At 42.5% G+C, this 21,320-nt stretch overlaps 2 protein-coding genes across 5 annotated transcripts in view; one reads left to right on the top strand and one right to left on the bottom strand.

The window, feature by feature from the left end:
• Positions 1-17,052, top strand: part of dpy19l3 (dpy-19 like C-mannosyltransferase 3) — a 62,474-nt gene extending 45,422 nt beyond the window's left edge. For all 4 annotated transcript variants that reach the window (XM_029455032.1, XM_029455041.1, XM_029455024.1 and 1 more), the window contains 3 exons: positions 2,268-2,400; positions 10,345-10,503; positions 11,721-17,052. In XM_029455032.1, coding sequence (XP_029310892.1) covers positions 2,268-2,400; positions 10,345-10,503; positions 11,721-11,924 — 496 coding nt within the window. In that variant the 3' untranslated portion in view covers positions 11,925-17,052. The remainder of the gene's footprint in view (positions 1-2,267; positions 2,401-10,344; positions 10,504-11,720) is intronic.
• A 10-nt stretch (positions 17,053-17,062) lies between these two features.
• LOC115023769 (neural-cadherin) overlaps positions 17,063-21,320 on the bottom strand; it is a 312,681-nt gene continuing 308,423 nt past the window's right edge. Inside the window, 1 exon segment of the mRNA XM_075074155.1 lies at positions 17,063-20,410. Coding sequence (XP_074930256.1) covers positions 19,748-20,410 — 663 coding nt within the window. The 3' untranslated portion in view covers positions 17,063-19,747.

The following is a 21,320-nucleotide window of genomic DNA, read 5'->3' as shown; positions in this document are numbered from 1 at the left end:
TTAGGAAGTTAAGCAGGTCATAATTCCCTCTCTATTATCTATTTCATATTGCTGTGAAAACATCTCCTTCAAACAACTATATTTATTGAAGTTTCTCACCAAACACTACAATTTGACAGATAACGTTATAATTCATCTTCGCCTAATAGTCTAGCTAGCTAACAGTTAAAGTTAACTAGATTTCCTTCTGCCGATTTCAACATGGATTAATCGTTCACAATGTAGCATTATCAGGGGAAACAAATGTCTGACCCAACAATTAGCACAAATGCCCGATCTTACAATGTTAACAAAAGTTAAACTTAGTTTGTGTTTAACCTCCCCATGATTCGGATCCGCTCCAAAATATAATGGGTTCTTGCTTGGCCCATCCTGCACCCTTCCACCAAGTTTCATAACAATCAGGCCAGTAGTTTTTTCATAATCCTGCTGACAGACAAATAGACAAACAGAACTGAAAACATAAAGTCCTTGGCGGAGGTAAATACACAATAAACTACTCGAACATAGAAAATACATTGTATAACATGTTAAGGTAAAAGTAATCAAATCTGTGCGTGCGCACCATTCCTGCACCAGCCCCATTACTCTTGTCATACCTCCCATTACTGCAGCTCCTCTATTCTACTCTGTTGGTTCTCAGAAGCTGAAGACATCCAATATTGTATCATATTATACAGGTATTATTTGAACAGAAGTGCCCCCTAACCCCTCCCATTTACTCAATTAATGTCATTATTTCATTTTTATAATGTCAGTGGGCTGCATGCCTTCTGGCATTCACATATCATAATATAAACATGGAATTAAATGTAAATCAACTTGGAGGGAATGGAAGCTACTCCCTGGGATGCAGTAGGCGATTAAATTCACACACTCACTGAAAGAAGACAGGCAGAAATGGAAATGACCCACTTCTACAGGTCAGAAGGCCAAGACACCTACCTACACATCCGCCCTGAGATTATGCATTACTACACACAGGCATATGTGCACATGCACTCCAGCTAATGCCTTTATTTCACACACACACACACAGACACACACACACACACACACACACACACACACACACACACACACACACACACACACACACACACACACACAGCATACAATATGTACAGCAGTCTATATTCAGTATTTCTGTGTAAGTGGACTAACCAGGCCATTTATATCTATAATGATGTTACAGTGATCTGCCATCTCCCCTCTACTCTTCCTGCTGTAACTTGTGTCTGAGGACTATGGCACAGTCACACATATTGCATTATATTTGTCTAGCTTCACATGGGCTTACATTATGACAAAATGGCCGAAGCGCTCTCCTGCCTGCGTGCACGGCGAGAGAGGAGGAGTGTACCAGAGGAGCAGCAAGGCTCTGAAAGGGTCCGGGGCCATTTGGGGCTGTGGTGTTAGACGCCCAGGCCTAAGGCAATTGAGCTCTCAGCCATACTTGCCGTTGCTGTGCGTAAAGGTATGATGTCATTACGTTAACAAGTGGAAATACTGCCATTAACACAATATGAATTTATTTTAGCACTTTGAGTTGTGTTTACTCAAATGAAAAGTGCGCCTATAAATACAATTTATTATTATTATTATTTGATCATATAAAAAAGGATACTGGTATTATCGTGAACAATATGAGATGGCCCGTCCTAGTGCAGATATCATCATGCATCCCGAGCTGATTATTATTATTTATTTTTCTTCATGTCGGATCATCTTTTGCATCTTTGTCACCTTTGCACCCCTGCACACAAAGGTCAAGTTTGATTAACATACACAGCAACTTATTAACACGCCACGACCTCACATGGTTTCCCCTTGCGCCTGCAGTTTGTTCTGTACCACAGTAACCCCTCACAGCTTTTGTCATCTCTTTGTGATTGACTGTTTTTATTTGGCTCTGATGTAGGTAGCCACCGTCCTTGAGGTAACATCTCTGAAAGAAACTTTTAAATGCCATCAATATGTCCCAATTATTGAGGCAAATGCAGAAAGCAAAATAATGTGGACGGAATAACAAAGCTAGAAAATAAACAAAAGCGAAATTCAATCAAACCTTTTTGATGACTTGAGGTACCCGTTAAACTTTTCATCTCCAAACTGCAGAACATCTTTGTGCGTTTTAATGCTTTTTCTCTCTTCTCTGTTTTCACTCACAAAGCTCTAAGACATTTGTCAAAAGATTTGTTATGGTAAGTTGTATCTCTATATTTACAGCGGTGAATGATGTGTCCTTCTCTCTCTGTTGTCCACAGCACAAAGACCCCTAGGCGGGCTGTATTTGCAGGCAGCATGCAGCTGCTGGCTGGCATCAAGCTGTGCACAGGCAGAGTTCTCACCAACCACCCCCACTATGAAGATAAAGACCTGCGGGAGAGGACTAAGCAGGTACTGTAGGCTGCACTATACTGTCAAACATACACAAACTACCAGAGTGCTCGCAAGATAACACACAATAAACACACAATAAATGGAACATTTCAACACTGAAGGAAATGGATGGTAATTACAGTGTCAGCTGTGCAAGTGAGTCATGTTATATGAATGCCAATTCAAGCATATATTAGCTTTAAGAGCTTTAATTGTCATAACTTCGACATGTTTGTGTGCGTGGGGGGTAATAATAGTGTGGTGAGTGAGTTTGGTTGTAGTGTGCATTAGCCAAGAGTATAACGGCCCTTTCCCACTGAAGACAAAACCCACTAACGATGGCTTTTGTCTTAAGTGGGAAACGTTGCAGTCACAGGTATTTATCGGCTCCATGTGAAACATGACACCCGGGTGGACACACTCATTTTCAGCCCTTTTCCCCGTATGATGCTATGTGACGCGCGTTAAATAAGAATACTACATCAAACCAACAGGGGTCAGACTCTATTGATAGAAACATTTTCTTTACCGCGCTGATCATAAAGCTTTCTCACAACCATCTTTGTTGTCTTGATGTTCTTTGAGGCACAATGAAATGAAATACATTTTCCCATTTCTTATCATGCGTCCCTCATTCAGTTGTTTATCATATATATGTAGCAAAAACTTTGTGTACATTTCTGAATAATGCGTTCGAGGTTGAATGTGTTAATTACCTTCCTCCTCCTGATCCAATGTGTGGAGGGGAACAGGTCTACAGCTTTGTATTGTGCTGTATTTGCTCAGCCACACCCGCTTTCGAGCAGTCCAATCACATGTTAAGGTTTTGATTTAGAGCCCTCTCTGACTTTAAAGGCTGCTTTAGTTGCGGTGAGTCTTGGGGAGTGTTTAATTTGTAAATCAGGAGGTGCCAGAACACAGATAGGCTGCTGATCTGGTGGGTCGGAGGGTGTAAAAGGCCACGGACCGCATCAATAACACAGTACCTGGCGCACAGACATCACTTATGGGTACTGCTGTGCTGAAACAAAACAGGAATGACTAATACTAATGGAATACATACATACAGACATACAAAGCGCACCAATGGAACATATTGTTGCATCCTTTGCCATGACAATGGAGCCGAGTACACAACGATGGGAGTTATAATTCTACTACCAGAAAGATAGAAGATGTGTCCTTAAAGAGCAGAAAGAGAACTTGTTCACACAGTAAAGCAGCTGTGTGCAGCAGATACTGTTAGAATCAAAATGTAGGTATGAATGCTGACTGCTTTACCGAGTTCCTGCTTTAACTACATTAAAAGTTCATTTCTGAATTTAAATGCATTTACTGGCTGGAGTGTAATAAATTGAAATAATTAATCTTGCTCCAAGTATTAAGTTTTGCTCTTGTCGATAAAATCACCAGACCGGCGCCAGAAACAGACGTGGCTTCTGGTTCCACCAACAACAATCACTTTGCGCTGCCTCATTTGAATGAACCGTGCACCTGTTTGAGTCACCGTGTGCTCGTAGACGTGCAAAGTGAGTTTCAGGGTTAGGAAACGATAGTGACATGAGATTTAGTGATACAACAATGTGAAAGTTCAGAGCTGAAAATTGGATGGCAGTGTATTCAGTTTTTGTGACCATGGTGGAATAGGAGGAGATGGAGATTTGTTTCTGGCTGGTTTTGACCACAGGAGTGGTGTTTCTATCTTGGCTGCAATCTTGTGTTCTCAAGCATTTAATGGACAACTGATGTGTGACAGCTCTGACTGCCAAAGTTGCCATGATATCCACTTATTTTCCTCCAGACACGCTCCTTTCTGCTCTTGTCTCTATATACATGGTGTCAGTGAAACTCGGAAAAAACACACATTTTCACTCAAGTAGAAACATTTACAGCTCAAGCAGATGAACTCCGTCTCCTCCTAAATGTGAGGTGCCCAGAGCGAATTTTCAACTTTGTCTCGGTTCTTGTTTTTCTATTGACTTTGTTGCAACTGTGCTGCCTCTAAATATGTGGCTGAACAGCAGCACTCGCTACTTTTCTTTCTTTCTTTTGTTTTTGAAGTTGTTGTTTGGTGCCAGCTAAGGTCTTAGGATAGTATGAATCATCCAACGTACGTTCTTTATATTCACAAGAACATTTTAATTCTTCAGTTTAGTAAAACAAGCCGATTTATTTATTCATCTTAGCGTCCATAGTAACTATAACAGTGTAGCTACCATAGACTGTGTATAAGAAGTTGAGTCATGTCACTCATTGGTTTGTGGACTACTGTTTTGAAAGACTTGAGTTTGAGACTTGAGGCATTTAAGCCATCGCCATCTTGTTTTTTTGGAAAGAGAAGAGACCTGATGTAAACGAAAGGATGGAGCTGGAGAGGAGGGAGCCCCAGCAGGGGCCAGGTAGCATTAGCATAGCAAACACTAAGCTACCAGCTAAAGCTAGCGCTAGCATGGTTGGCGGGGTGCATCCGTAATGCATCTGTAATGAATGAAGTGGGAAGCTGATTTTGACAATTGGAAAACATCCTTAAATAAAATGTACTTACCCGAAAAAATGAACAGCCGACTCCTTCAAGGGAATGCTGAACAACACTGTGGTAGCGACCTGTCAATCACAAGGTAGCCACACCCTGAAGGGTACCCTGCTTTATCGTGTATTTTACTCTAAATGGGACCATGATTTACCATCACGCTGTATTAAAGAAGACTTGAAACTAGCGATTGAGAATCTTGTCAGGAAAATGTTTACTGCGGTAATAAATCGAGCGAGAACTCATTTTCTCATAGACTTCTATACAATTGGACTTCATTTAGCAACCAGTGGAGTCGCCCCCTGCTGGACATCTGAAAGAATGCAGGTTTAACGCACTTTTAAGACCTGCAGGTTGCCATTTTATTGTAGTAATATTCAACCTTTAGATATTATTTTAGTCCTTTAATCAAAGTCCCTTTTCCCAGAACCTGCTGTTCATTTAATGGCAGCCTCTTTCCTCCAAAGAGAAATCTGTGTTGTGCCACTGCAGCTGAAGCCACGTTGCCTGAGCCATCCATCTCACTCTGCTGTGTGTTAGTGTCTTGTGTGAGAGACAAAGGACTTGTCTGTAGATGGGGGGGTCAGTGACCTGCAGTGATTGTGTGAATGAATATGGGATCAGAAGAAGCACTGAGTGCAATGCGTATCTATTAAGTACGCCTGAGTTCTAACGTAGGGAAAATGGAGACTGAAAATGTTGCGCTCCAGTAAAGGAGAGCTTAATGGTGACACTCACACTTAAGTGCATCTAAGTAATGTATGGGAGAAAAGCTGCAGAAGAGCACTGTCGTTGGCTTTCTATTAATCTGGATGCAAATGGTTTTTACTGTCATTAATGGAGGAAAACATGTTTCAAACCGTACTGAGTAAAAAAAATATATCTATTTGATTCTGTCTTTTTTTTTTACATATTGAATTATTTGTTAAATGACATACTCTTTTTGCTTTTCTTAGTTCGTGTGAATTATCTTTGCATCGTGTCTTTATAGGAGGTTTTTCCCCCTTTGACCTTCACATGCCCTTTATGACATGTCCAGCCAATAGACTTGAATAACTGTGTTACTCTGAAATACAAAACTTGACATCCAAAACACTGAAGCTAGAAAAATGCTGTTAACACAAAGGACTGATGAAAAACACTGTTGCAAATTAGCTTTACTGTTATTCATTTGTTTCTGCTCCTGCATGCAGTGTGTGTGTGTGTGTGTGTGTGTGTGTGTGTGTGTGTGTGTGTGTGTGTGTGTGTGTGTGTGTGTGTGTGTTTTCTTCATTATGAGCAAGGAGTAATGTGTGGGTCATCTCTTGGGTGGCTGATCCTATGTTTTGCCTCCCAGCGGGAAGTCAGCCGAGCTGAGCCGCTGGCAAGGCCTGATCTTAGTGTGGAGCTCATTAATGATCCACGACCCACAAGACCTTCTGGGCTTTGTGTTTGTGTGGGTGTGTGTGTGGGTGTGTTTGTGTGGGTGGCTGTGTGTGATATTGAGCAGGAAAACTGTGTAAACTGTGCATTTCCAAACATTTGTAAGAACCCTAATGACATTTCCAGTTCTCTGGACTTGTTTGACATTTGTGTGTCACTCCAAAATAATTAATTTGTGGAAAATGAAAATTCAAAATTAGGAATCAACTGTTGAAAAGGTTTATTTTACAGTAAACTGTCACACTAATACACCCTTCCCCTATTAAGCTACAGCAGGGGTGGGGAACCTTTTACACGTCAAGGGCCATTTTTCTTTTACAACATCCTTCGAGGGCCATACTAATTATTGAACTCATAACCCAGACACAGCCCATTCATTTCACCTTTCTTTTATGCTAAATGCAAAAAAGCAACTTGTTTATCCATGTATGTTTCTGTTTTATCAGAAATCCTTTATTAGTCCCACAACGGGGAAATGTATCTTGTCACAGCAAAAGAACATATGAAGTAAAAAGGCAGTACACAATAATTAAATAGAAATAAAAAATAATATAATAATAAGTGAATATTGTAAATGGCAGTGATAATTGCACAGCAGTGGTGAACAGTCTGTTCTTGGTGTGGTGGTCTACCTCTCTATCTGTCCATGTGTTTATGTTCCGCTCTGCAGAGAGCAGCTTGTTGGGCCAAACTCCGCCGAAGAGCGTTAACTTTATCCAAACGCACTCGTCCTTTCAGCTCGTGCAGTTTGACATGTTTCCTGCTGTAATGACGCTCAAAATGATTTTTAATCACCGCAAGTACGTCCGCACAAACTAGACACACTGGCCTTTTACTTCCACAAAGAAATAATCGTTCGTCCATTTCTGCTGGAAAGTGCGACATTCTGCGTCCAGCTTTCTCTGTTTTACACTCGCCATGCACCGTCTCGTTTAATATTGATTTAATATTGATTTAATATTGATTTAATATTGATTTAATATTGATTTAATATTTGAATATTGAAGAGTGGTAAAGACATGTACACAATATGCAATATCCAGAAAAAAGGCCAATATTAACGTCATCTTAATTTCATACTATTTATATGCCTGTGTTTCACGACAGGCTCGTAAGCAGCTCATAGGCCTGTTATGGTCGTACGGAGGTCGGATCTATCTAGTAGCAACTTGTTACCCATTTCACGTAAGTCTCGTAAAGTTACGACATCGTAACTTCCATGAACATCTGGTAAGTGTTCTGGCTACTATAGGCAGCCGTGAGACGGTCAGTATACAGACTATACTTTATAAACCAGCGCTGTCCTCCGGTCTGTTTGTTAGCTAATAGCTAATGCTTTATATACAGCCTCGTAATATAGGACGTTTGACATCAGACACAACGATAGAACCTCAACCGCAGAAACTTCGAGAAAGAATCAAGTTATCAAGCTTTACAGACGTCGATGTGTCCAAGTAGAGAAATAATTGAATATTTAGCGATCGAGCAATTTGCAGACAAATAGTCGGGTTCATAACAATTCAAGGAAACCAAGCTATCGACTCGCTAGCAAGCTATCGATAGCTTGCGATCTATTTACGATCGAGGATAATGTTACGTTTTATTATGATGTATTTACTATATATTGAGAAGTTCTATGAACTATAATCAAATGTATATACTTGGCTGTTTTCTGTTGTCGCACAGGATCTCCGCCAAATCCAGCATCACCGTCACCATCATCCGCATGTTCGCTCCCGTCTGTGTCTCCATCTTGAATACTGTGTCTCCAGCTGCTGTTTCCACCACGTTAAACTCGCCCGCATGATCTAAATCCGCGACACCGGCATCCTCTTCAATAAACTCCTCTTCTTGAGGGTGCAACGTGTGACGACTCACTGTCACTCGATTCTGTCGAAATACTGTATCTGAGCCAGAGTCCAACATCGCCACGTCTGACGCTTCTGCCGCTTCTGCCGTGCTGTCTGTGTATTCAACTGGTGGACTGTTTTCTACTTGTGACGTCAGAACACGGCGTCGGGTGTTTCCGGTAGCGGCAATGTAAACATCGGTGGTCGACATACTAAATCATGATTTATTAAATACTGCGATCATTGTGTCATAAATAACACATCATTTTACAACACAAATAGCATTTACTATCATCAGTAGAAATTCATGTTTATCATTTCGTAGGCCCTTTAAGGATAACGTTGGTCAACCCTTTTACGACTTTCCTATCTTGCCTGTGACTCTCAACTCCAACTCCATTTGTGTGAAAACTGATTATTATTAATATTAGTTTGGCCTTACATGGATAGAAAAGGCCATAGAGACATATGGGAAGAGAGAGGGGATGACGTGCAGCAGTGATGTTGTTGGAAAAATATTCCTAATAACACCACGAAGTCAGGATCCAAATCAAATAAAAGGGTTTAATCAATATTCTTGCAAGAAGGAGCCGAGTTTTATTCATACAAAGGATGATCAAACTCACGCACATACAGGTTGTAAGTTCTGCTGTGTTGCTCACCGGAGCAACTCTCCCAGCCTCAGTATTTACTGTATACCCATTCAAAGGACAGGAAGTCACAAAAGCTTCCAGGTCAGTCTTTCTTTGTTCTACAAGATGGGGTTTACAGTAAACACAGATGTACTGATCAACTCAGATCCCAGACGTGCAAATTCAACCGACTGAGGACTGTTCTTTGATTGAGCAGTTCACCTCCTGTCCCCTGCTGTGCTTAACAATTAGTATTTCCTGTATTTTCCTATCAGATGTGTTTTTAACAATACTGTTAAAAACAGGAAGGAAAAACAGAGAAGGAAGATAAATCAGACACACAATAGTTGATCAATGTATTGTTGGTTTGGGACTTTGCATGACATGTGTTGACAGTAAGAAACATGGATCATGGACATGGATCGCAAAAGCATTCATCCACATTAGTTTTTTATCCTTTTTACAAGTTAGTTTCCGGGACATTGTCTGTAGAACGAAAAGGTTTAGCTAGACAGGCTGCTAATCATCAGTGTGTTAGCATTGCCATTATGGACATTTTTAAATAAATAAACAATGAAATTGTGATAGTCACCCCTCAAGTAGAAGGATTATGTTACTTGGATGGATTCACTTTGAATCAGGGTGGACTGACAAAGTTTAGCTCCAGTTCTTATGCGGTGTGAGTATCACCTTCACAACATCTGGGTCCGAAATCCCTCCCTCCTCAACTCATTCACCACTCCCTATATGACGGACACTCAGGCGGGAATTAAAGAATGGATTTTGGCCGCTGACAGCACCAAGAATTGCTCACCATTTGCAATAAATCTTTGCATTTATACATGTGTGTGATTGTTAGCAGAAAGTATTTTTGAGGGCACTGTGTAGTTCACATTCAGACATTCAAATAAAATGGTGAGGGAGAACACAGTGCAGGATGGGGAGGGATTTCAGTCACAGCCTTGGTCTTTATTTGGTCCAGAAACGTGTAAGTTGATTTGTCACTTCAATGTTCCAGCTCGTATTAAAACCAAAACCCATTTAAACACGACTAGTGGGCTGAGTTGTGTCCCGGATAAACAATTCAGTTCTTACGGGTTGTCTATTTATGTGAAATTAATCAAAAGTTTTATTTCATCTGCCACGAATAAAAGATGAATCATAACAGATTTCAGAATGTTGAGCTCTGTTATGTTTTAACACTTTTGTTTTTGCTCTCCCACTGATTTTGTTTTCAATTCCCCATTATTGTTTTGAGCAAACATGTTAGAATTGAATATAAACCAGCTTTCATCAAAACTTTAATTCAGAAAATAAATGTTTCTGTAATTGAGTTCCAGGAGAGAAGTTTTCTCCTTTCAACAATATTGGTGTTAAATTATAAAGCTAGATGATCTTTAGCAAAGAAAAAGCAATCAAAAGTCCACACAAACCTAAATAAATCTGCTTGTCTTCCATCTGTGTGTGTGTGTGTGTGTGTGTGTGTGTGTGTGTGTGTGTGTGTGTGTGTGTGTGTGTGTGAGAGCAGGTGTATCAGGTATACGCTCGCCAGTCCCCGGAGAAAGTCTACGACATCCTGAGGGCCATTGGGGCCGAATATGTGGTGCTGGAAAACAGCATCTGCTACGAGCGGAGACACAGGCGAGGCTGCCGACTGCGGGACCTGCTCGACCTGGCCAACGGACATGTGGGTGGCATTTATTTAACGTGACTCATCGTGACTGTGTGTATGTGTGTGACTGTGTGTGTGTGTGTGTGTGTGTGTGTGTGTGTGTGCATGGCCACATGTGCTGTCCCCTCAGCCGACTTCTGTGACTGGGTGAAAGCTCTCAGCCTCCACAAAGATCAATAGTCGCCCTTCTTATCTGCACGTCACTGTCGCTCTCTCCCCCCCATCTCTCCTTATTTTGATGTCGGATGCAGCGTCCTGACTATTTGGATTACCAGAGGCGAGACTAGTTTCAGCCCAGCTGTCTGGCTCAGTGTGGTATAAGACACATAAAACACAACGCCGGTGTGTCTGTTTGTGACGCTGTAAATGTCACACAGCATACACAACATCTGACATCTAGACAGCTTTATTGAAAAAATGCTGCCCGTCCTTCTCCTTCTCTTTTACGCCTTTTCTTACTTTTTTTGTCTTTCCTTTTATTCATTCATTTATTTCTCTTTCAATGTTTTTTGGTTCCTTTCCTTCTTTCCAACCAGATCCTTCACTCACAAAGCTTCAGTATTGATTATTTACTATTTAAAAATATTCAGAATGAAATGGTATTGCTTAGGGCTGTACAGAATAGTTCAGAGCTTCATTTATAACATAATTCTACATTTTTGCATGTCTATTAATTCAGTTTATTCTGTTAATCAGGGTACACTAATATTATTATTAGTATTCTACTATTTGTGGAATTTGATTGCAGTGGTGGCTGCGTAGGATTGTTTCAGACTTGAGTGATCCAAACATTTCCAATAACTCTAATAAACATGTTTCTTTCTCATGAAGTATTCTGCTTTAAGCCATATTTATTGGCATTTAGTTTAAAACATAAATAAAAAATCAAAGCTGGGAAAAACATTTGAAATGTAGGATTTAAGTGCTCGACTAAACAACCTGATGGTGCAGCGCTGTGTTGTTCTTTATATACACTTTTATAAGCTATATACTATATATAATATATACTTGGCTGCTACATTATTTAATACAAAGCTTGAACAACTGCTGTTAAAAAGTCCTGCAGAGTTTCTGCCAAGGGATGCAAAGTGAAATGAAACTGGAGCCTGTGAGAGGCTGTCGGTTATTTACAGCAACGATGTGTTGCTGATGCATTGATTAACTCGTGTCCCCACATCAGTGTCCTTCTAGCTGCTGTTGTTGATGACGCGCTCGTGTCTGTCTTCCATCAGATCATGGACGGACCGGGGGAGAATGACCCGGACCTCGTGCCTGCCTCTCACCCTCGATTTTGCGAAGAAATCAAGACGGACGCGGCAGCTTACACCGCTCTGTTCTCCAGAACATTCCAGAACAAAACCTTCCATGTGTACAGGGTCAAGAAGAAACGCAAGAAAAGCACCAAGAGTCTGTCAGAGCCCAGCGCGACTCAGTAGCAGGATCAGGGTTTGCGAGAAAAAGCTCGTCAGAGGCCAGAGGGGGAGAGAGACGGAGGAGAAGAGATAAAAGCACTGAATCCTCACTGTTCTTCTGTCTCCTCTCTGCACTGTGCCCAGCTGTGATCATGCCCATTATTTTTTTAACACATAGCTCTGTGAACTGTGGTGTTAGAGCAGTGTGCTGGTTCAAGCTCGGGGCTGCATTGTTTTAGTTAGTGGAGTGTGGAAGCACCTATAGGAGTCCTGCTCTGGGCTGCTCTGCCTCCCACCGCCCACCCCGGCCTTCCCCCAGCTCTCACTGGTGATGAACAGACACAGAAACAAGTGTTAGGCCTGTGAGCAGGCTCCAGAACACCACGAGCAACTCCTCGTCAACTTTACTTTGAATCTCATTTCTGCACAGCATCATGAAATGAACAATAATACTATTCATTGCTACTTATAAATATGTTTAAATCATTGTTTTCTCTCATACAGGGTAGATTTGGGGTTCAGTAGCATTTATCAAATCTAGAGTAAACATCGAATCCTATCATCAGAGTCCTTTATAAACCCTTTATCAAATCTATTTATGTGTTCGCATTTAACACATTTAAGTAACAGAAATCACAAATAACTTAATGATTGACATTGAAATACTCAATACATTGTAATAAATAAAAGCATTTCTACAGATACATTAGTACATTACATGTTTGCTATTGAGCTCTTTTCAAGAAACAATTAAAGATTTGTTGATTAACATTATTGGAAAGATGGCACTACAGTTCTGACTGATATGAGTTATGAAGTGCATATCGGGAAGACATCAAAATGTGAAAAACACATCAATGTTGATTTAAACTGAAGCCGTGGGCTCTTTGCAAATACTCCAACATAAAAACAAACTAAGAAATGATCTACCTTTCTTTTTTTAATATATATATATATATATTTGTCTCTGTGACAAAACAATTCCAACTGAAGTTGTGGTAAACTAGCTGTTCCAGAGCTTTCGACTGCATCAGTGGAGTCTCGCTCATGGACATGGATCTGTTCGTATGCAACTGTTCAGTCCTGGTCTCACCACAAAGCAAATGAATCTGTGCGTCTTGGTGAAACATTTGGTTCTAATGCTAGTGTGTTAGCTAACCGCTAACACACTAGCCAGCCGAGACATGCTAGCTCTATTCAGTCACAGTAGCTGCTTTCTCTGCACTGTGCCGCGGCAGTTTGTTCTCCGTTGTCTGTATTGTACGCGATTTCATTCACTAGAGTTTGCTAGCTGCTTGTTTGGTTGCTAACGGGCCAATTTCATACAGTGTATTCAAAAGTAGTATTTGTTTCACCGTCTCCTGTCCTCTAAAGGTGCTATGGGTGAAACACATCCATCTGCATCCACAGCTGAAGAGGCTGAGAGCTCCAGAACAAATATATTTTGGAATTTAAGTTGAGATTTTGTTGTTAGACGACTATTTCTATGGTCACACATAAACCTAATGCTCATTCCATAATAGTATTTCTGATTCAAACATGAAACTGACTGTGTGGTAGTCGGCCATGCTGTGCACTCAGCTGTAGTATCTGTGGGGAAAAGCCACACTGACCATTAGGAAGCCTTGACTCCACAGTTATAGATTTTATCAATTACCCTTGAATAGAAACAACGTTGTTAGTTTCAATTCCCACCTGGGTGGAAGCAGTTTCCACTGGTGCTTAAATGTGTTTGTGCTGTAAAACTGAGGTCAAAGCTGGTACCCAGTGATATTTTTGACATTGTTGTTGTTGTGCTTGCTGTCGGCTCTGTGATTCTCATCAGTGGCAGCCTCAACCTTTTCACTCTCTCTTCTCATCACGCACGCACGCACACACGCACGCACACACACACACACACACACACACACACACACACACACACACACACACGAATAATGTAAGTGGCAAGGAAATTGCAGCAGGCTGACAACGACGCTGATTCCCCGCCGCAATCCAAAATAGTTTGTGATAGAGAGAGAGAGGGGGCAACACTTGCATATCAAACTGAGGCTTTGTGGTTGGAAAAGAAAGTGGGGAGGAGCAGGGGGAAGTGGGGAGGGCAGGAAAGGCTCATGTTTAAACAGCAGCGGAGGGGAGATGAGAGCGTATCAAAGTGTGGATTCACAATGATCTAGAACACTTCCTCATCTTTTGTTTCTTCTTTTGAACCAAACGGAAGGCAGAGGAGAGGGGGGGATTGAAAGGCTGGAGCTGTGGAGGTAATTATGGGGTGGCCAGTCAGAGTTGCCTGCTACAATGAGCCGCGGCACACACCTCCCTCCCACATCTCTGTCTGCCTATGTTTGTACGCTTGTTAATAAGGACCTCTGTCTTTGATAATCCACACACTCGCAGATGCAGACACACTCCTGCACACTGTTGTTGTGGTGCTTTTGAAGACGTTGTTGTTCGTTAACTGTCTGGCCTCATTGTACCAATAGGATCAGTGTGGAACAGCACCACCACCACCCCCCCAGCCTTCATATTGGATGTTTAATTTAGGAGATGTCTGATTGCTTTATTTTAGAGTGAAGTGATTCCATTATGTTTCCCTAATAAGAGTGTACCAATGTAATTTGTTTTTTTCACCATTCTTAATTTCCATACATATTGGGATTAGTAATTCATTCGGAGGCGCGCTGTCTGCATATGGTTTCCTTAATTAAAAGGGGATGAAGAAACCATTAACTTGTGTTCATATGCAGAATTCAGAGCAACGCTTCATTTAGGCTCGTTCTGAAAGAACTAGTCGATGTTACTGAAACAAATGTGGCCACTTGAATTCATCTTTCTTCTTGGGAAAGGACTCTTTTGAACAAAGAGAGGAACTTAGAGACGTTCTTCAGCGTAACGCAGACTAAAGGCCAGATTCCCTCCTGTATCTGTAATCTTCAGAATAAGACGACCGACTTCCTCCTACAAAAAAAGTGTTTGTATATATGGCCAAAAGTATGTGGACACCATCTCATTACACCCCTATTCTGCCACGCCTCTTTAGGAGACTCGCGGCAGTATATGGGTATTTTTGTGAACATAGCTTTTTCTATGTTTTTCAGCCTAATACACACACACACACACACACACACACACACACACACACACACACACACACACACACACACACACACAGCATTTTAGGTCCCTTAAAACGGAGCTTGTGTAAAACTCCAGCCAGGGTGAAGATTTTCAGAAACTCCATTTTCAGTGTTTACTTGTTGACAGAATAAGAGTTTTCTTGTAACGTCTGAGTGTGTGACAATTGTCACCAATGACGCCTCACTGTAAATATACAGTACCCTTCCACTATATTGGGCATCAGAATGCGCTACAGAGGTCACAGCTACTTCCAACACTCCCACAACAACATTTCCGGTGGCGTGTGTGTGTGTGTGTGTGTGGCCCATCCTGCCGACTGTCTTTGGCAGCGATTCAATTGCGGTTTCATCTGGACAATTTGTTTTGTTTTTAAACCATGCTTTTGTGTGGACAGGATTTTCTTTTTGAGAAGGAAAGAGGAAAAAGTGTTCCCATAAATCCCCGTGTACTCCTGAGTATTCTCTCCAATGGGAGAAATGAACGTGACTACAGATTCTGACTGATTCTTTTGCCCCATAGTCATCAAAGTAAATATTGGACCCATTTTTCACCAGCCACATATCTACCCAACATATTTGCGAGGCCCTAACCAACTAACTGTCGTTGTGCTAAATACAATATAAAAACACGAGACAGTTGCGAGACCATTTCATAGAACTGGCGCCGCTTGTAACGTGTCATCTTTAGTTATAGAGCGTCTTTGAAGACTGTTTTGCACAGTGGATGGATTTAGATAACTATCTGAAGTCTTAGTTACATCTCTGCTGTAATCAAAGTCTATATTTTTGGCAACATTTTGCACGGTGTCCTAACTGATTTTGGCTGCAGGGATTTGATCACATTCAGCCATAAGAGCATTAGTGAGGTCGGACGCTGATGTTAGGTGAGTCAGGCTCTCTGACGCCATTCAAATGAACCCAAAAGTCCGAGTTGTGTGCATGTGCAGAAGAAGACGAGTATATCTGTGTATATGTTGTTAGTTTGTTATCTGTATGGGTGTTAATCTTGGTTTTATTGTGTTTGGGAGCATGTCTTGTGTAAAAATGTTAGATTTGATCACTAAGATTATTAGTATTCATGATGAACTGCAGTTATGACGCATGTGCCATTCTTAGACAAACTATCTGACATTCTCTGGAAGCCTCTGAAACAGACGGACCCCACTGGGCTGGTGCCATGTAAATACATGAAAACTATTTATCAATGTGAAATTTCCACGTGGGGTAAAAGGGTCTAAAGAACACGAGTGATAAACTGAGTTTTGGACCTGCAAAGTGAGGTTCCACTCTAGTGCGCACTGAGATAAACGCACAGAACTGATGCACCTTAAAGGCGACAAAAGAGCTCCATGTGACCCTGAACTCTTCAGCACAAGCACCGTTACATGTTTCATTTGACCTGTCAATAGTTGAAAGCAGCTACCTGTGTGTGTATTTGAAAGAGGAATATTGTTTTGTAATGTATGTCAGTGCCTTTGGTCATTTTTTCAATCTTTTCCTTTTTCTAATAATCCACTAAAAGTGTTGTACAGCTGGGTTTTCTACTGCAGGACAAACTAGTAAATGTTAACTCTGAAATTGAATTTGTTCTCACGCCAAGCACGTTATTTGTGGAAGGGACAGGGCTGCAAATAACGATTATTTTCATTCTCGATTAATCTGCCGATTATTTTCAAGGTTGATCAATTAATGGTTTGGTCTGTAAAACGTCAGAAAATAGTGAAAAGTGTCCATTCCACTTCTTTAAATGTCTTGTTTTCTCAGTCCAAAACCCAAATATATTTACTTTAATATGATATATAAATGAGAAAAGCTAGAAATCTCAGTTTTCTGACATTTCTGCATGAAAAATGATTATTTAGTTGTTGGTTGACTCATCGTTGCAGCTCGAGAAGGGAAATATATGTAAGATACTTGAGTAAGGTTGAAATGTTCTCTATTGCCAGTATTAGATATTAGCCACATGAATGTTCAATGGCAGTATGATCAATAAAAGTATTTCTTTATTCCAAACATGTCGTTGTTTGTCATGATGTGAGGCCTTTTAATTCTGCAGTTCATTTCAGATGCAGTCACGATTCAGCAAAACAAATGAATTTATTGAGGAAATAAAAATCAAAGCAAATACAAAACACTTACATAACTGTCCAAAGATCATCACCATCATGATGATAAAAAAGATATGTTCGGTTTTATATTTTTCTCAGTAGTTGCACATTTTAAATCTATGTAGTGCTTTTCTTGACAAAAAGCAATAATTGTAATTAATCTATCTTTGTATTTACAAATGATGTAAAAACATTAACTTTGTTTACAACATGTCTGCAACCAGAACACAACATTTAAGAAGCTGCTTTATGGTACAGATGAATGGTGTCGCTGCTCCTTCCAGCTGCAGAGAGAGAAGTGCGGAGAGAGAAGTGCAGCATGAAGCGCCTTCATCCTCCAGCGCTCTGCGTGGCCCTGGCTCGGCCCCTTCTACAGAGGAATACAAAAAATAAGCACCCCCCCTCTAGGAAATCCCCACCGTCTTTAAAAAAAGAACAAGCCTGTGTGTCTTACTTTCAGGTTTCCTCCCACAGCGTACCGCGCCCTCACCTGACCGCCGAGTCTCTTATTTTAAAAGCTGCACTATTGCCTCGGCTTTAAGAAAATACAAGTTTCTGGAAAACAGCGAAAAAGAATCTGTGAATAGACTCCTCTGTCGACTTTTTTTGAAAGTCCCCGCAATCCTTTGGTTTGGTTTTTTTCCAGCATGACAGCAAGCCATCAGCTCCTATTAGGATTAGTGGCCTGACATGTTTTCACACACTCCTAGCCTTTAACCGCTCTCTACCGACAGGCTCCACTCTGGCAGCACGGAGAACAATAAAAAGAGCATAATGCGAGCGCTGCTGCTGCTACTTCCAGCAGAACACAGCGAGGAGAAGCCAGGTCGGCTTTTGGGAGGATTGCAGGGAGAGGAGGGGATGAGGTTGGGACACATGACTTTTATATGTATGCCATTTGCTGTGTAACAAACCGTGAAACTATGGCTCCCTTAGAGGTACTGATGGTGCACATTTCACCACAGAGCCAGGAATGGTGCGATGCTCTTTTTTGCTCCCTGATTCGACGCTCCATCCTCCATCATCTCTCTCATTGAGGGTGAAAAGAACAGCTCTCCCCCTCCCTGCTTTAGTATTGGTCTTTACCTTTCCAATGTTTTTGTCCAAATTGTTGTCCCCGGCTCCACAACAACAGGAAGTCTTTTTCTTTTGTAGAGTTGAGAGAGGGAACACAAAAGAACCCTAACCCTGATGTGAAAAGGAAGCCAAACAAGAGGAACACTGTGCTGACAATTCACAGCTTGGATAATAACTGCAGACTTAATATTTCCCTGCAGTTTTCAGTCCATTTTGCAACAATCAACAAGAGAATGTGGTAATTTAGCAAGGGACAATGGATAAATGTGTGTGTGTGGATTGAGCGGCACAGGTATCACAGCTCTGAATAAGATATAATCATTATTATTGTCCTCTTCTTTCCGTTAGTTGAGTCACCTTGGAAAGCCGTTTGACATAGTTTGTATTCTACCGTGCAATCGTCTGTTAAAATACTCTCTCGCAGACACCACATTTGGTATGCCTGAGGAAGAGCGTACGCGGAACAGAGCAACAGAGCGAGTATTTCCTCCCTCCCGCAGTCCGCACGTCCGTTTTTATTTCTTTGTTACAAAGCCGTTTGAATTTTTGTGCACCCTCCCTCGGGTGAGGAGGAACGCGCGGCGGAGGAGCACGAATGAGAATAGGAAATCACATGAAGACGAGGGCGCAGAAGTAAGTAGAAAGCTTGATGTCTTACAACCCACGCAGCATTTAAACTTGAAACACCCAACCAATACAGAATTACTCAACCCAGTGAAGGACACATTACCAGAAGAAAAGAATAATAATCTCACCCTGCAACCCAGTGCTGGTCGAAGCACTTTTTTTCCCCCATACAAACATTGACAGAAGCCGTTTACAGCCAGGCAGCGAGAACACAACGTGTCCACAATATACTGAAAATCCAAAGTGTACTTCATGGGCTACTCAGTATGATCCCACTCACCTTCACTGTCGTGTCGTGTAACAGTGCAGTGGGTTATATGTTAAGAGTTCTTTGCTTATTTACAAAGATTAAATTCAGCAGCAAGGTGCTAAAAATACATTTTATGTGGCACTGATTTGTTCAGGTATAAAAAAAAAGAAAACACCTACAAACCTGGCCATGTGAGGCCTTCAGCTGACACTCAGAGCACAAACACTGAGACAATAGAGGACATTTGGTGTCTTAGTGAGTGGAACAGATTTTTCAGACAGTGAAGCTAAGCTCCGTCATGATGAGTAGCCCGGCAGAGACATTCTGAAGCCTTTAACCTGACTGGCAGGTTTGATAACGTCTGCTCCTGCAGAATTGTCCTCCAAGGTAGAGGGAGCGCAGAGCGAACGGCTCTTTTCACAGAGACACTTTCATCTGTCTGTTAGGCCACCAGGTTGATTGACAGGGCTCATCATCCAGTAAATGCAACACCTTCCGTGTCAGTGAGTGAGGGGTGTAGAGCGATCTCCGTGGTCAGTCAGTCTCTCACTGTTTTCCAGCCTCGGTCGTCGCTGAGCGTCTGCTAATTGATTGTTTCAGTTGGGCCCGTTATCAGGGTCCTATCAGTCTGGTCTGTGTGATCTGAGCTCAGAGGTCGCTGGCCTCGGCCCGCTCGTATAGCGCCCGCAGCTTCTCAAAGCGAGGCCCCCACTCCCCGAGCGTCTCCTCCCTCCTCCCCTCTCCTCCTCCTCCTCCTCCTCCTCCACCCCCATCCCCGACGCTCCCTCCATCCAGCCCGGCCGAGCTGAAGGAGCTGAGGGAGCCAGCGGGGGAGCCCCCTCCCTCTGTGGAGAACACCTGCAGGGAGTCGAAGGGCCCCGTGTCTGGATGCTGGTCAGCGTCGCGGATGATCTCGCACAGGTAGCGAGCCAGGTCCTGGCTGGAGAAGGAAAGGGAGCGGCGCGCCAGCTGGGAGGGGCGCGCCAGCTGGGAGGGGCGGGCCTGGCCCTGGGCCGGGAGTCTGGTGGGGGGGACGTCCCTGCGGAGGCTGGCGGTGTTGGTGGTGGCGGTGGAGGAGGAGGAGGCTGCTGAAGTGGGTAGGGTGGTAGAGCTGGTCGTCCGGCTGAGCGGGTCCAGCGGCTGGGCGGATGGTGGGGCGGGGGGTGCCTGGTGGAGTAGGTGATGGTGGTGGTGGAGGGGAGGAGGAGGAGGAGGAGGGTGGTGGTGCAGAGCTCTGGAGCGGCAGTACTGGACCGACTGGGCCGGGCTCGGTTGGAGGGACTTCTGCAGCTCCGCCATGTCGTAGGCATTCTGCACACACACACACACACACACACACACACACACACACACACACACACACACACACACACACACACACACACACACACACACACACACACACAAAAGCAGAGGAAAAGTCCAAGTTAGCACAGACACTGCAAACAGAAGGAGCCAGGGTGCATGACGGAATGTTTTGGGGAAAAATGAAATGTGACAGAGAGCGAGCAGAAAAACAATCCGCTCTCTATATTACATTTACTATGAACGTTCCACCCATTTAAGTTTTCAATCCATCTCCATTTACTGTCTTGGAGAAGTCATCGTCGTGTTTATGTGTGTGTGAGTGAAGATAAAAGAAATGATGATTCAGAAAAGGGGAACCACCTCTTATATGTGCTTTGGGGTTTACCAGCCGCCGTAATCTTCTATATACTGTAACAGCCAATCACTGCACTGCTAATGTCATCCTACCAAAACAGTAACCACGGCAGCAGAGATGAAAAAACAAACTGAGGGATGAAGGAATAGGAGGAGGAAATGATACACCCGGAGGAGGTGTGGGTCGCTTTATACAACTGATTATGTGATGAGTGGAAAGTGCTGATTGTATTCCTCCAGAGAGCTTTCCAACAAGTCTCTTGAGAATTAACTGCAGCATCTGCTCTGCTATAGGGGATCAGGACTGTGTGTGTGTGTGTGTGTGTGTGTGTGTGTGTGTGTGTGTGTGTGTGTGTGTGTGTGTGTGTGTGTGTGTTCTCTATGCGTTTGTATACTGTAAATCAGGTTTACAGTGCGGAGGACAAGACCTTCAGGGTTTGTAGGTACTGACAAGGTGTGACAACAATCTGCGTTTCCATGTCCATTTTCTACTCTGTGTGTGTGTGTGTGTGTGTGTGTGTGTGTGTGTGTGTGTGTGTGTGTGTGGCCACGTATTTGT

This window comes from Cottoperca gobio, chromosome 3 (genome assembly GCF_900634415.1).
Source record: "Cottoperca gobio chromosome 3, fCotGob3.1, whole genome shotgun sequence".
Lineage (NCBI taxonomy): Eukaryota > Metazoa > Chordata > Actinopteri > Perciformes > Bovichtidae > Cottoperca > Cottoperca gobio.
Note: the sequence above shows the minus strand (reverse complement) of the source record. Positions and strands in the feature narration are given on the sequence as shown.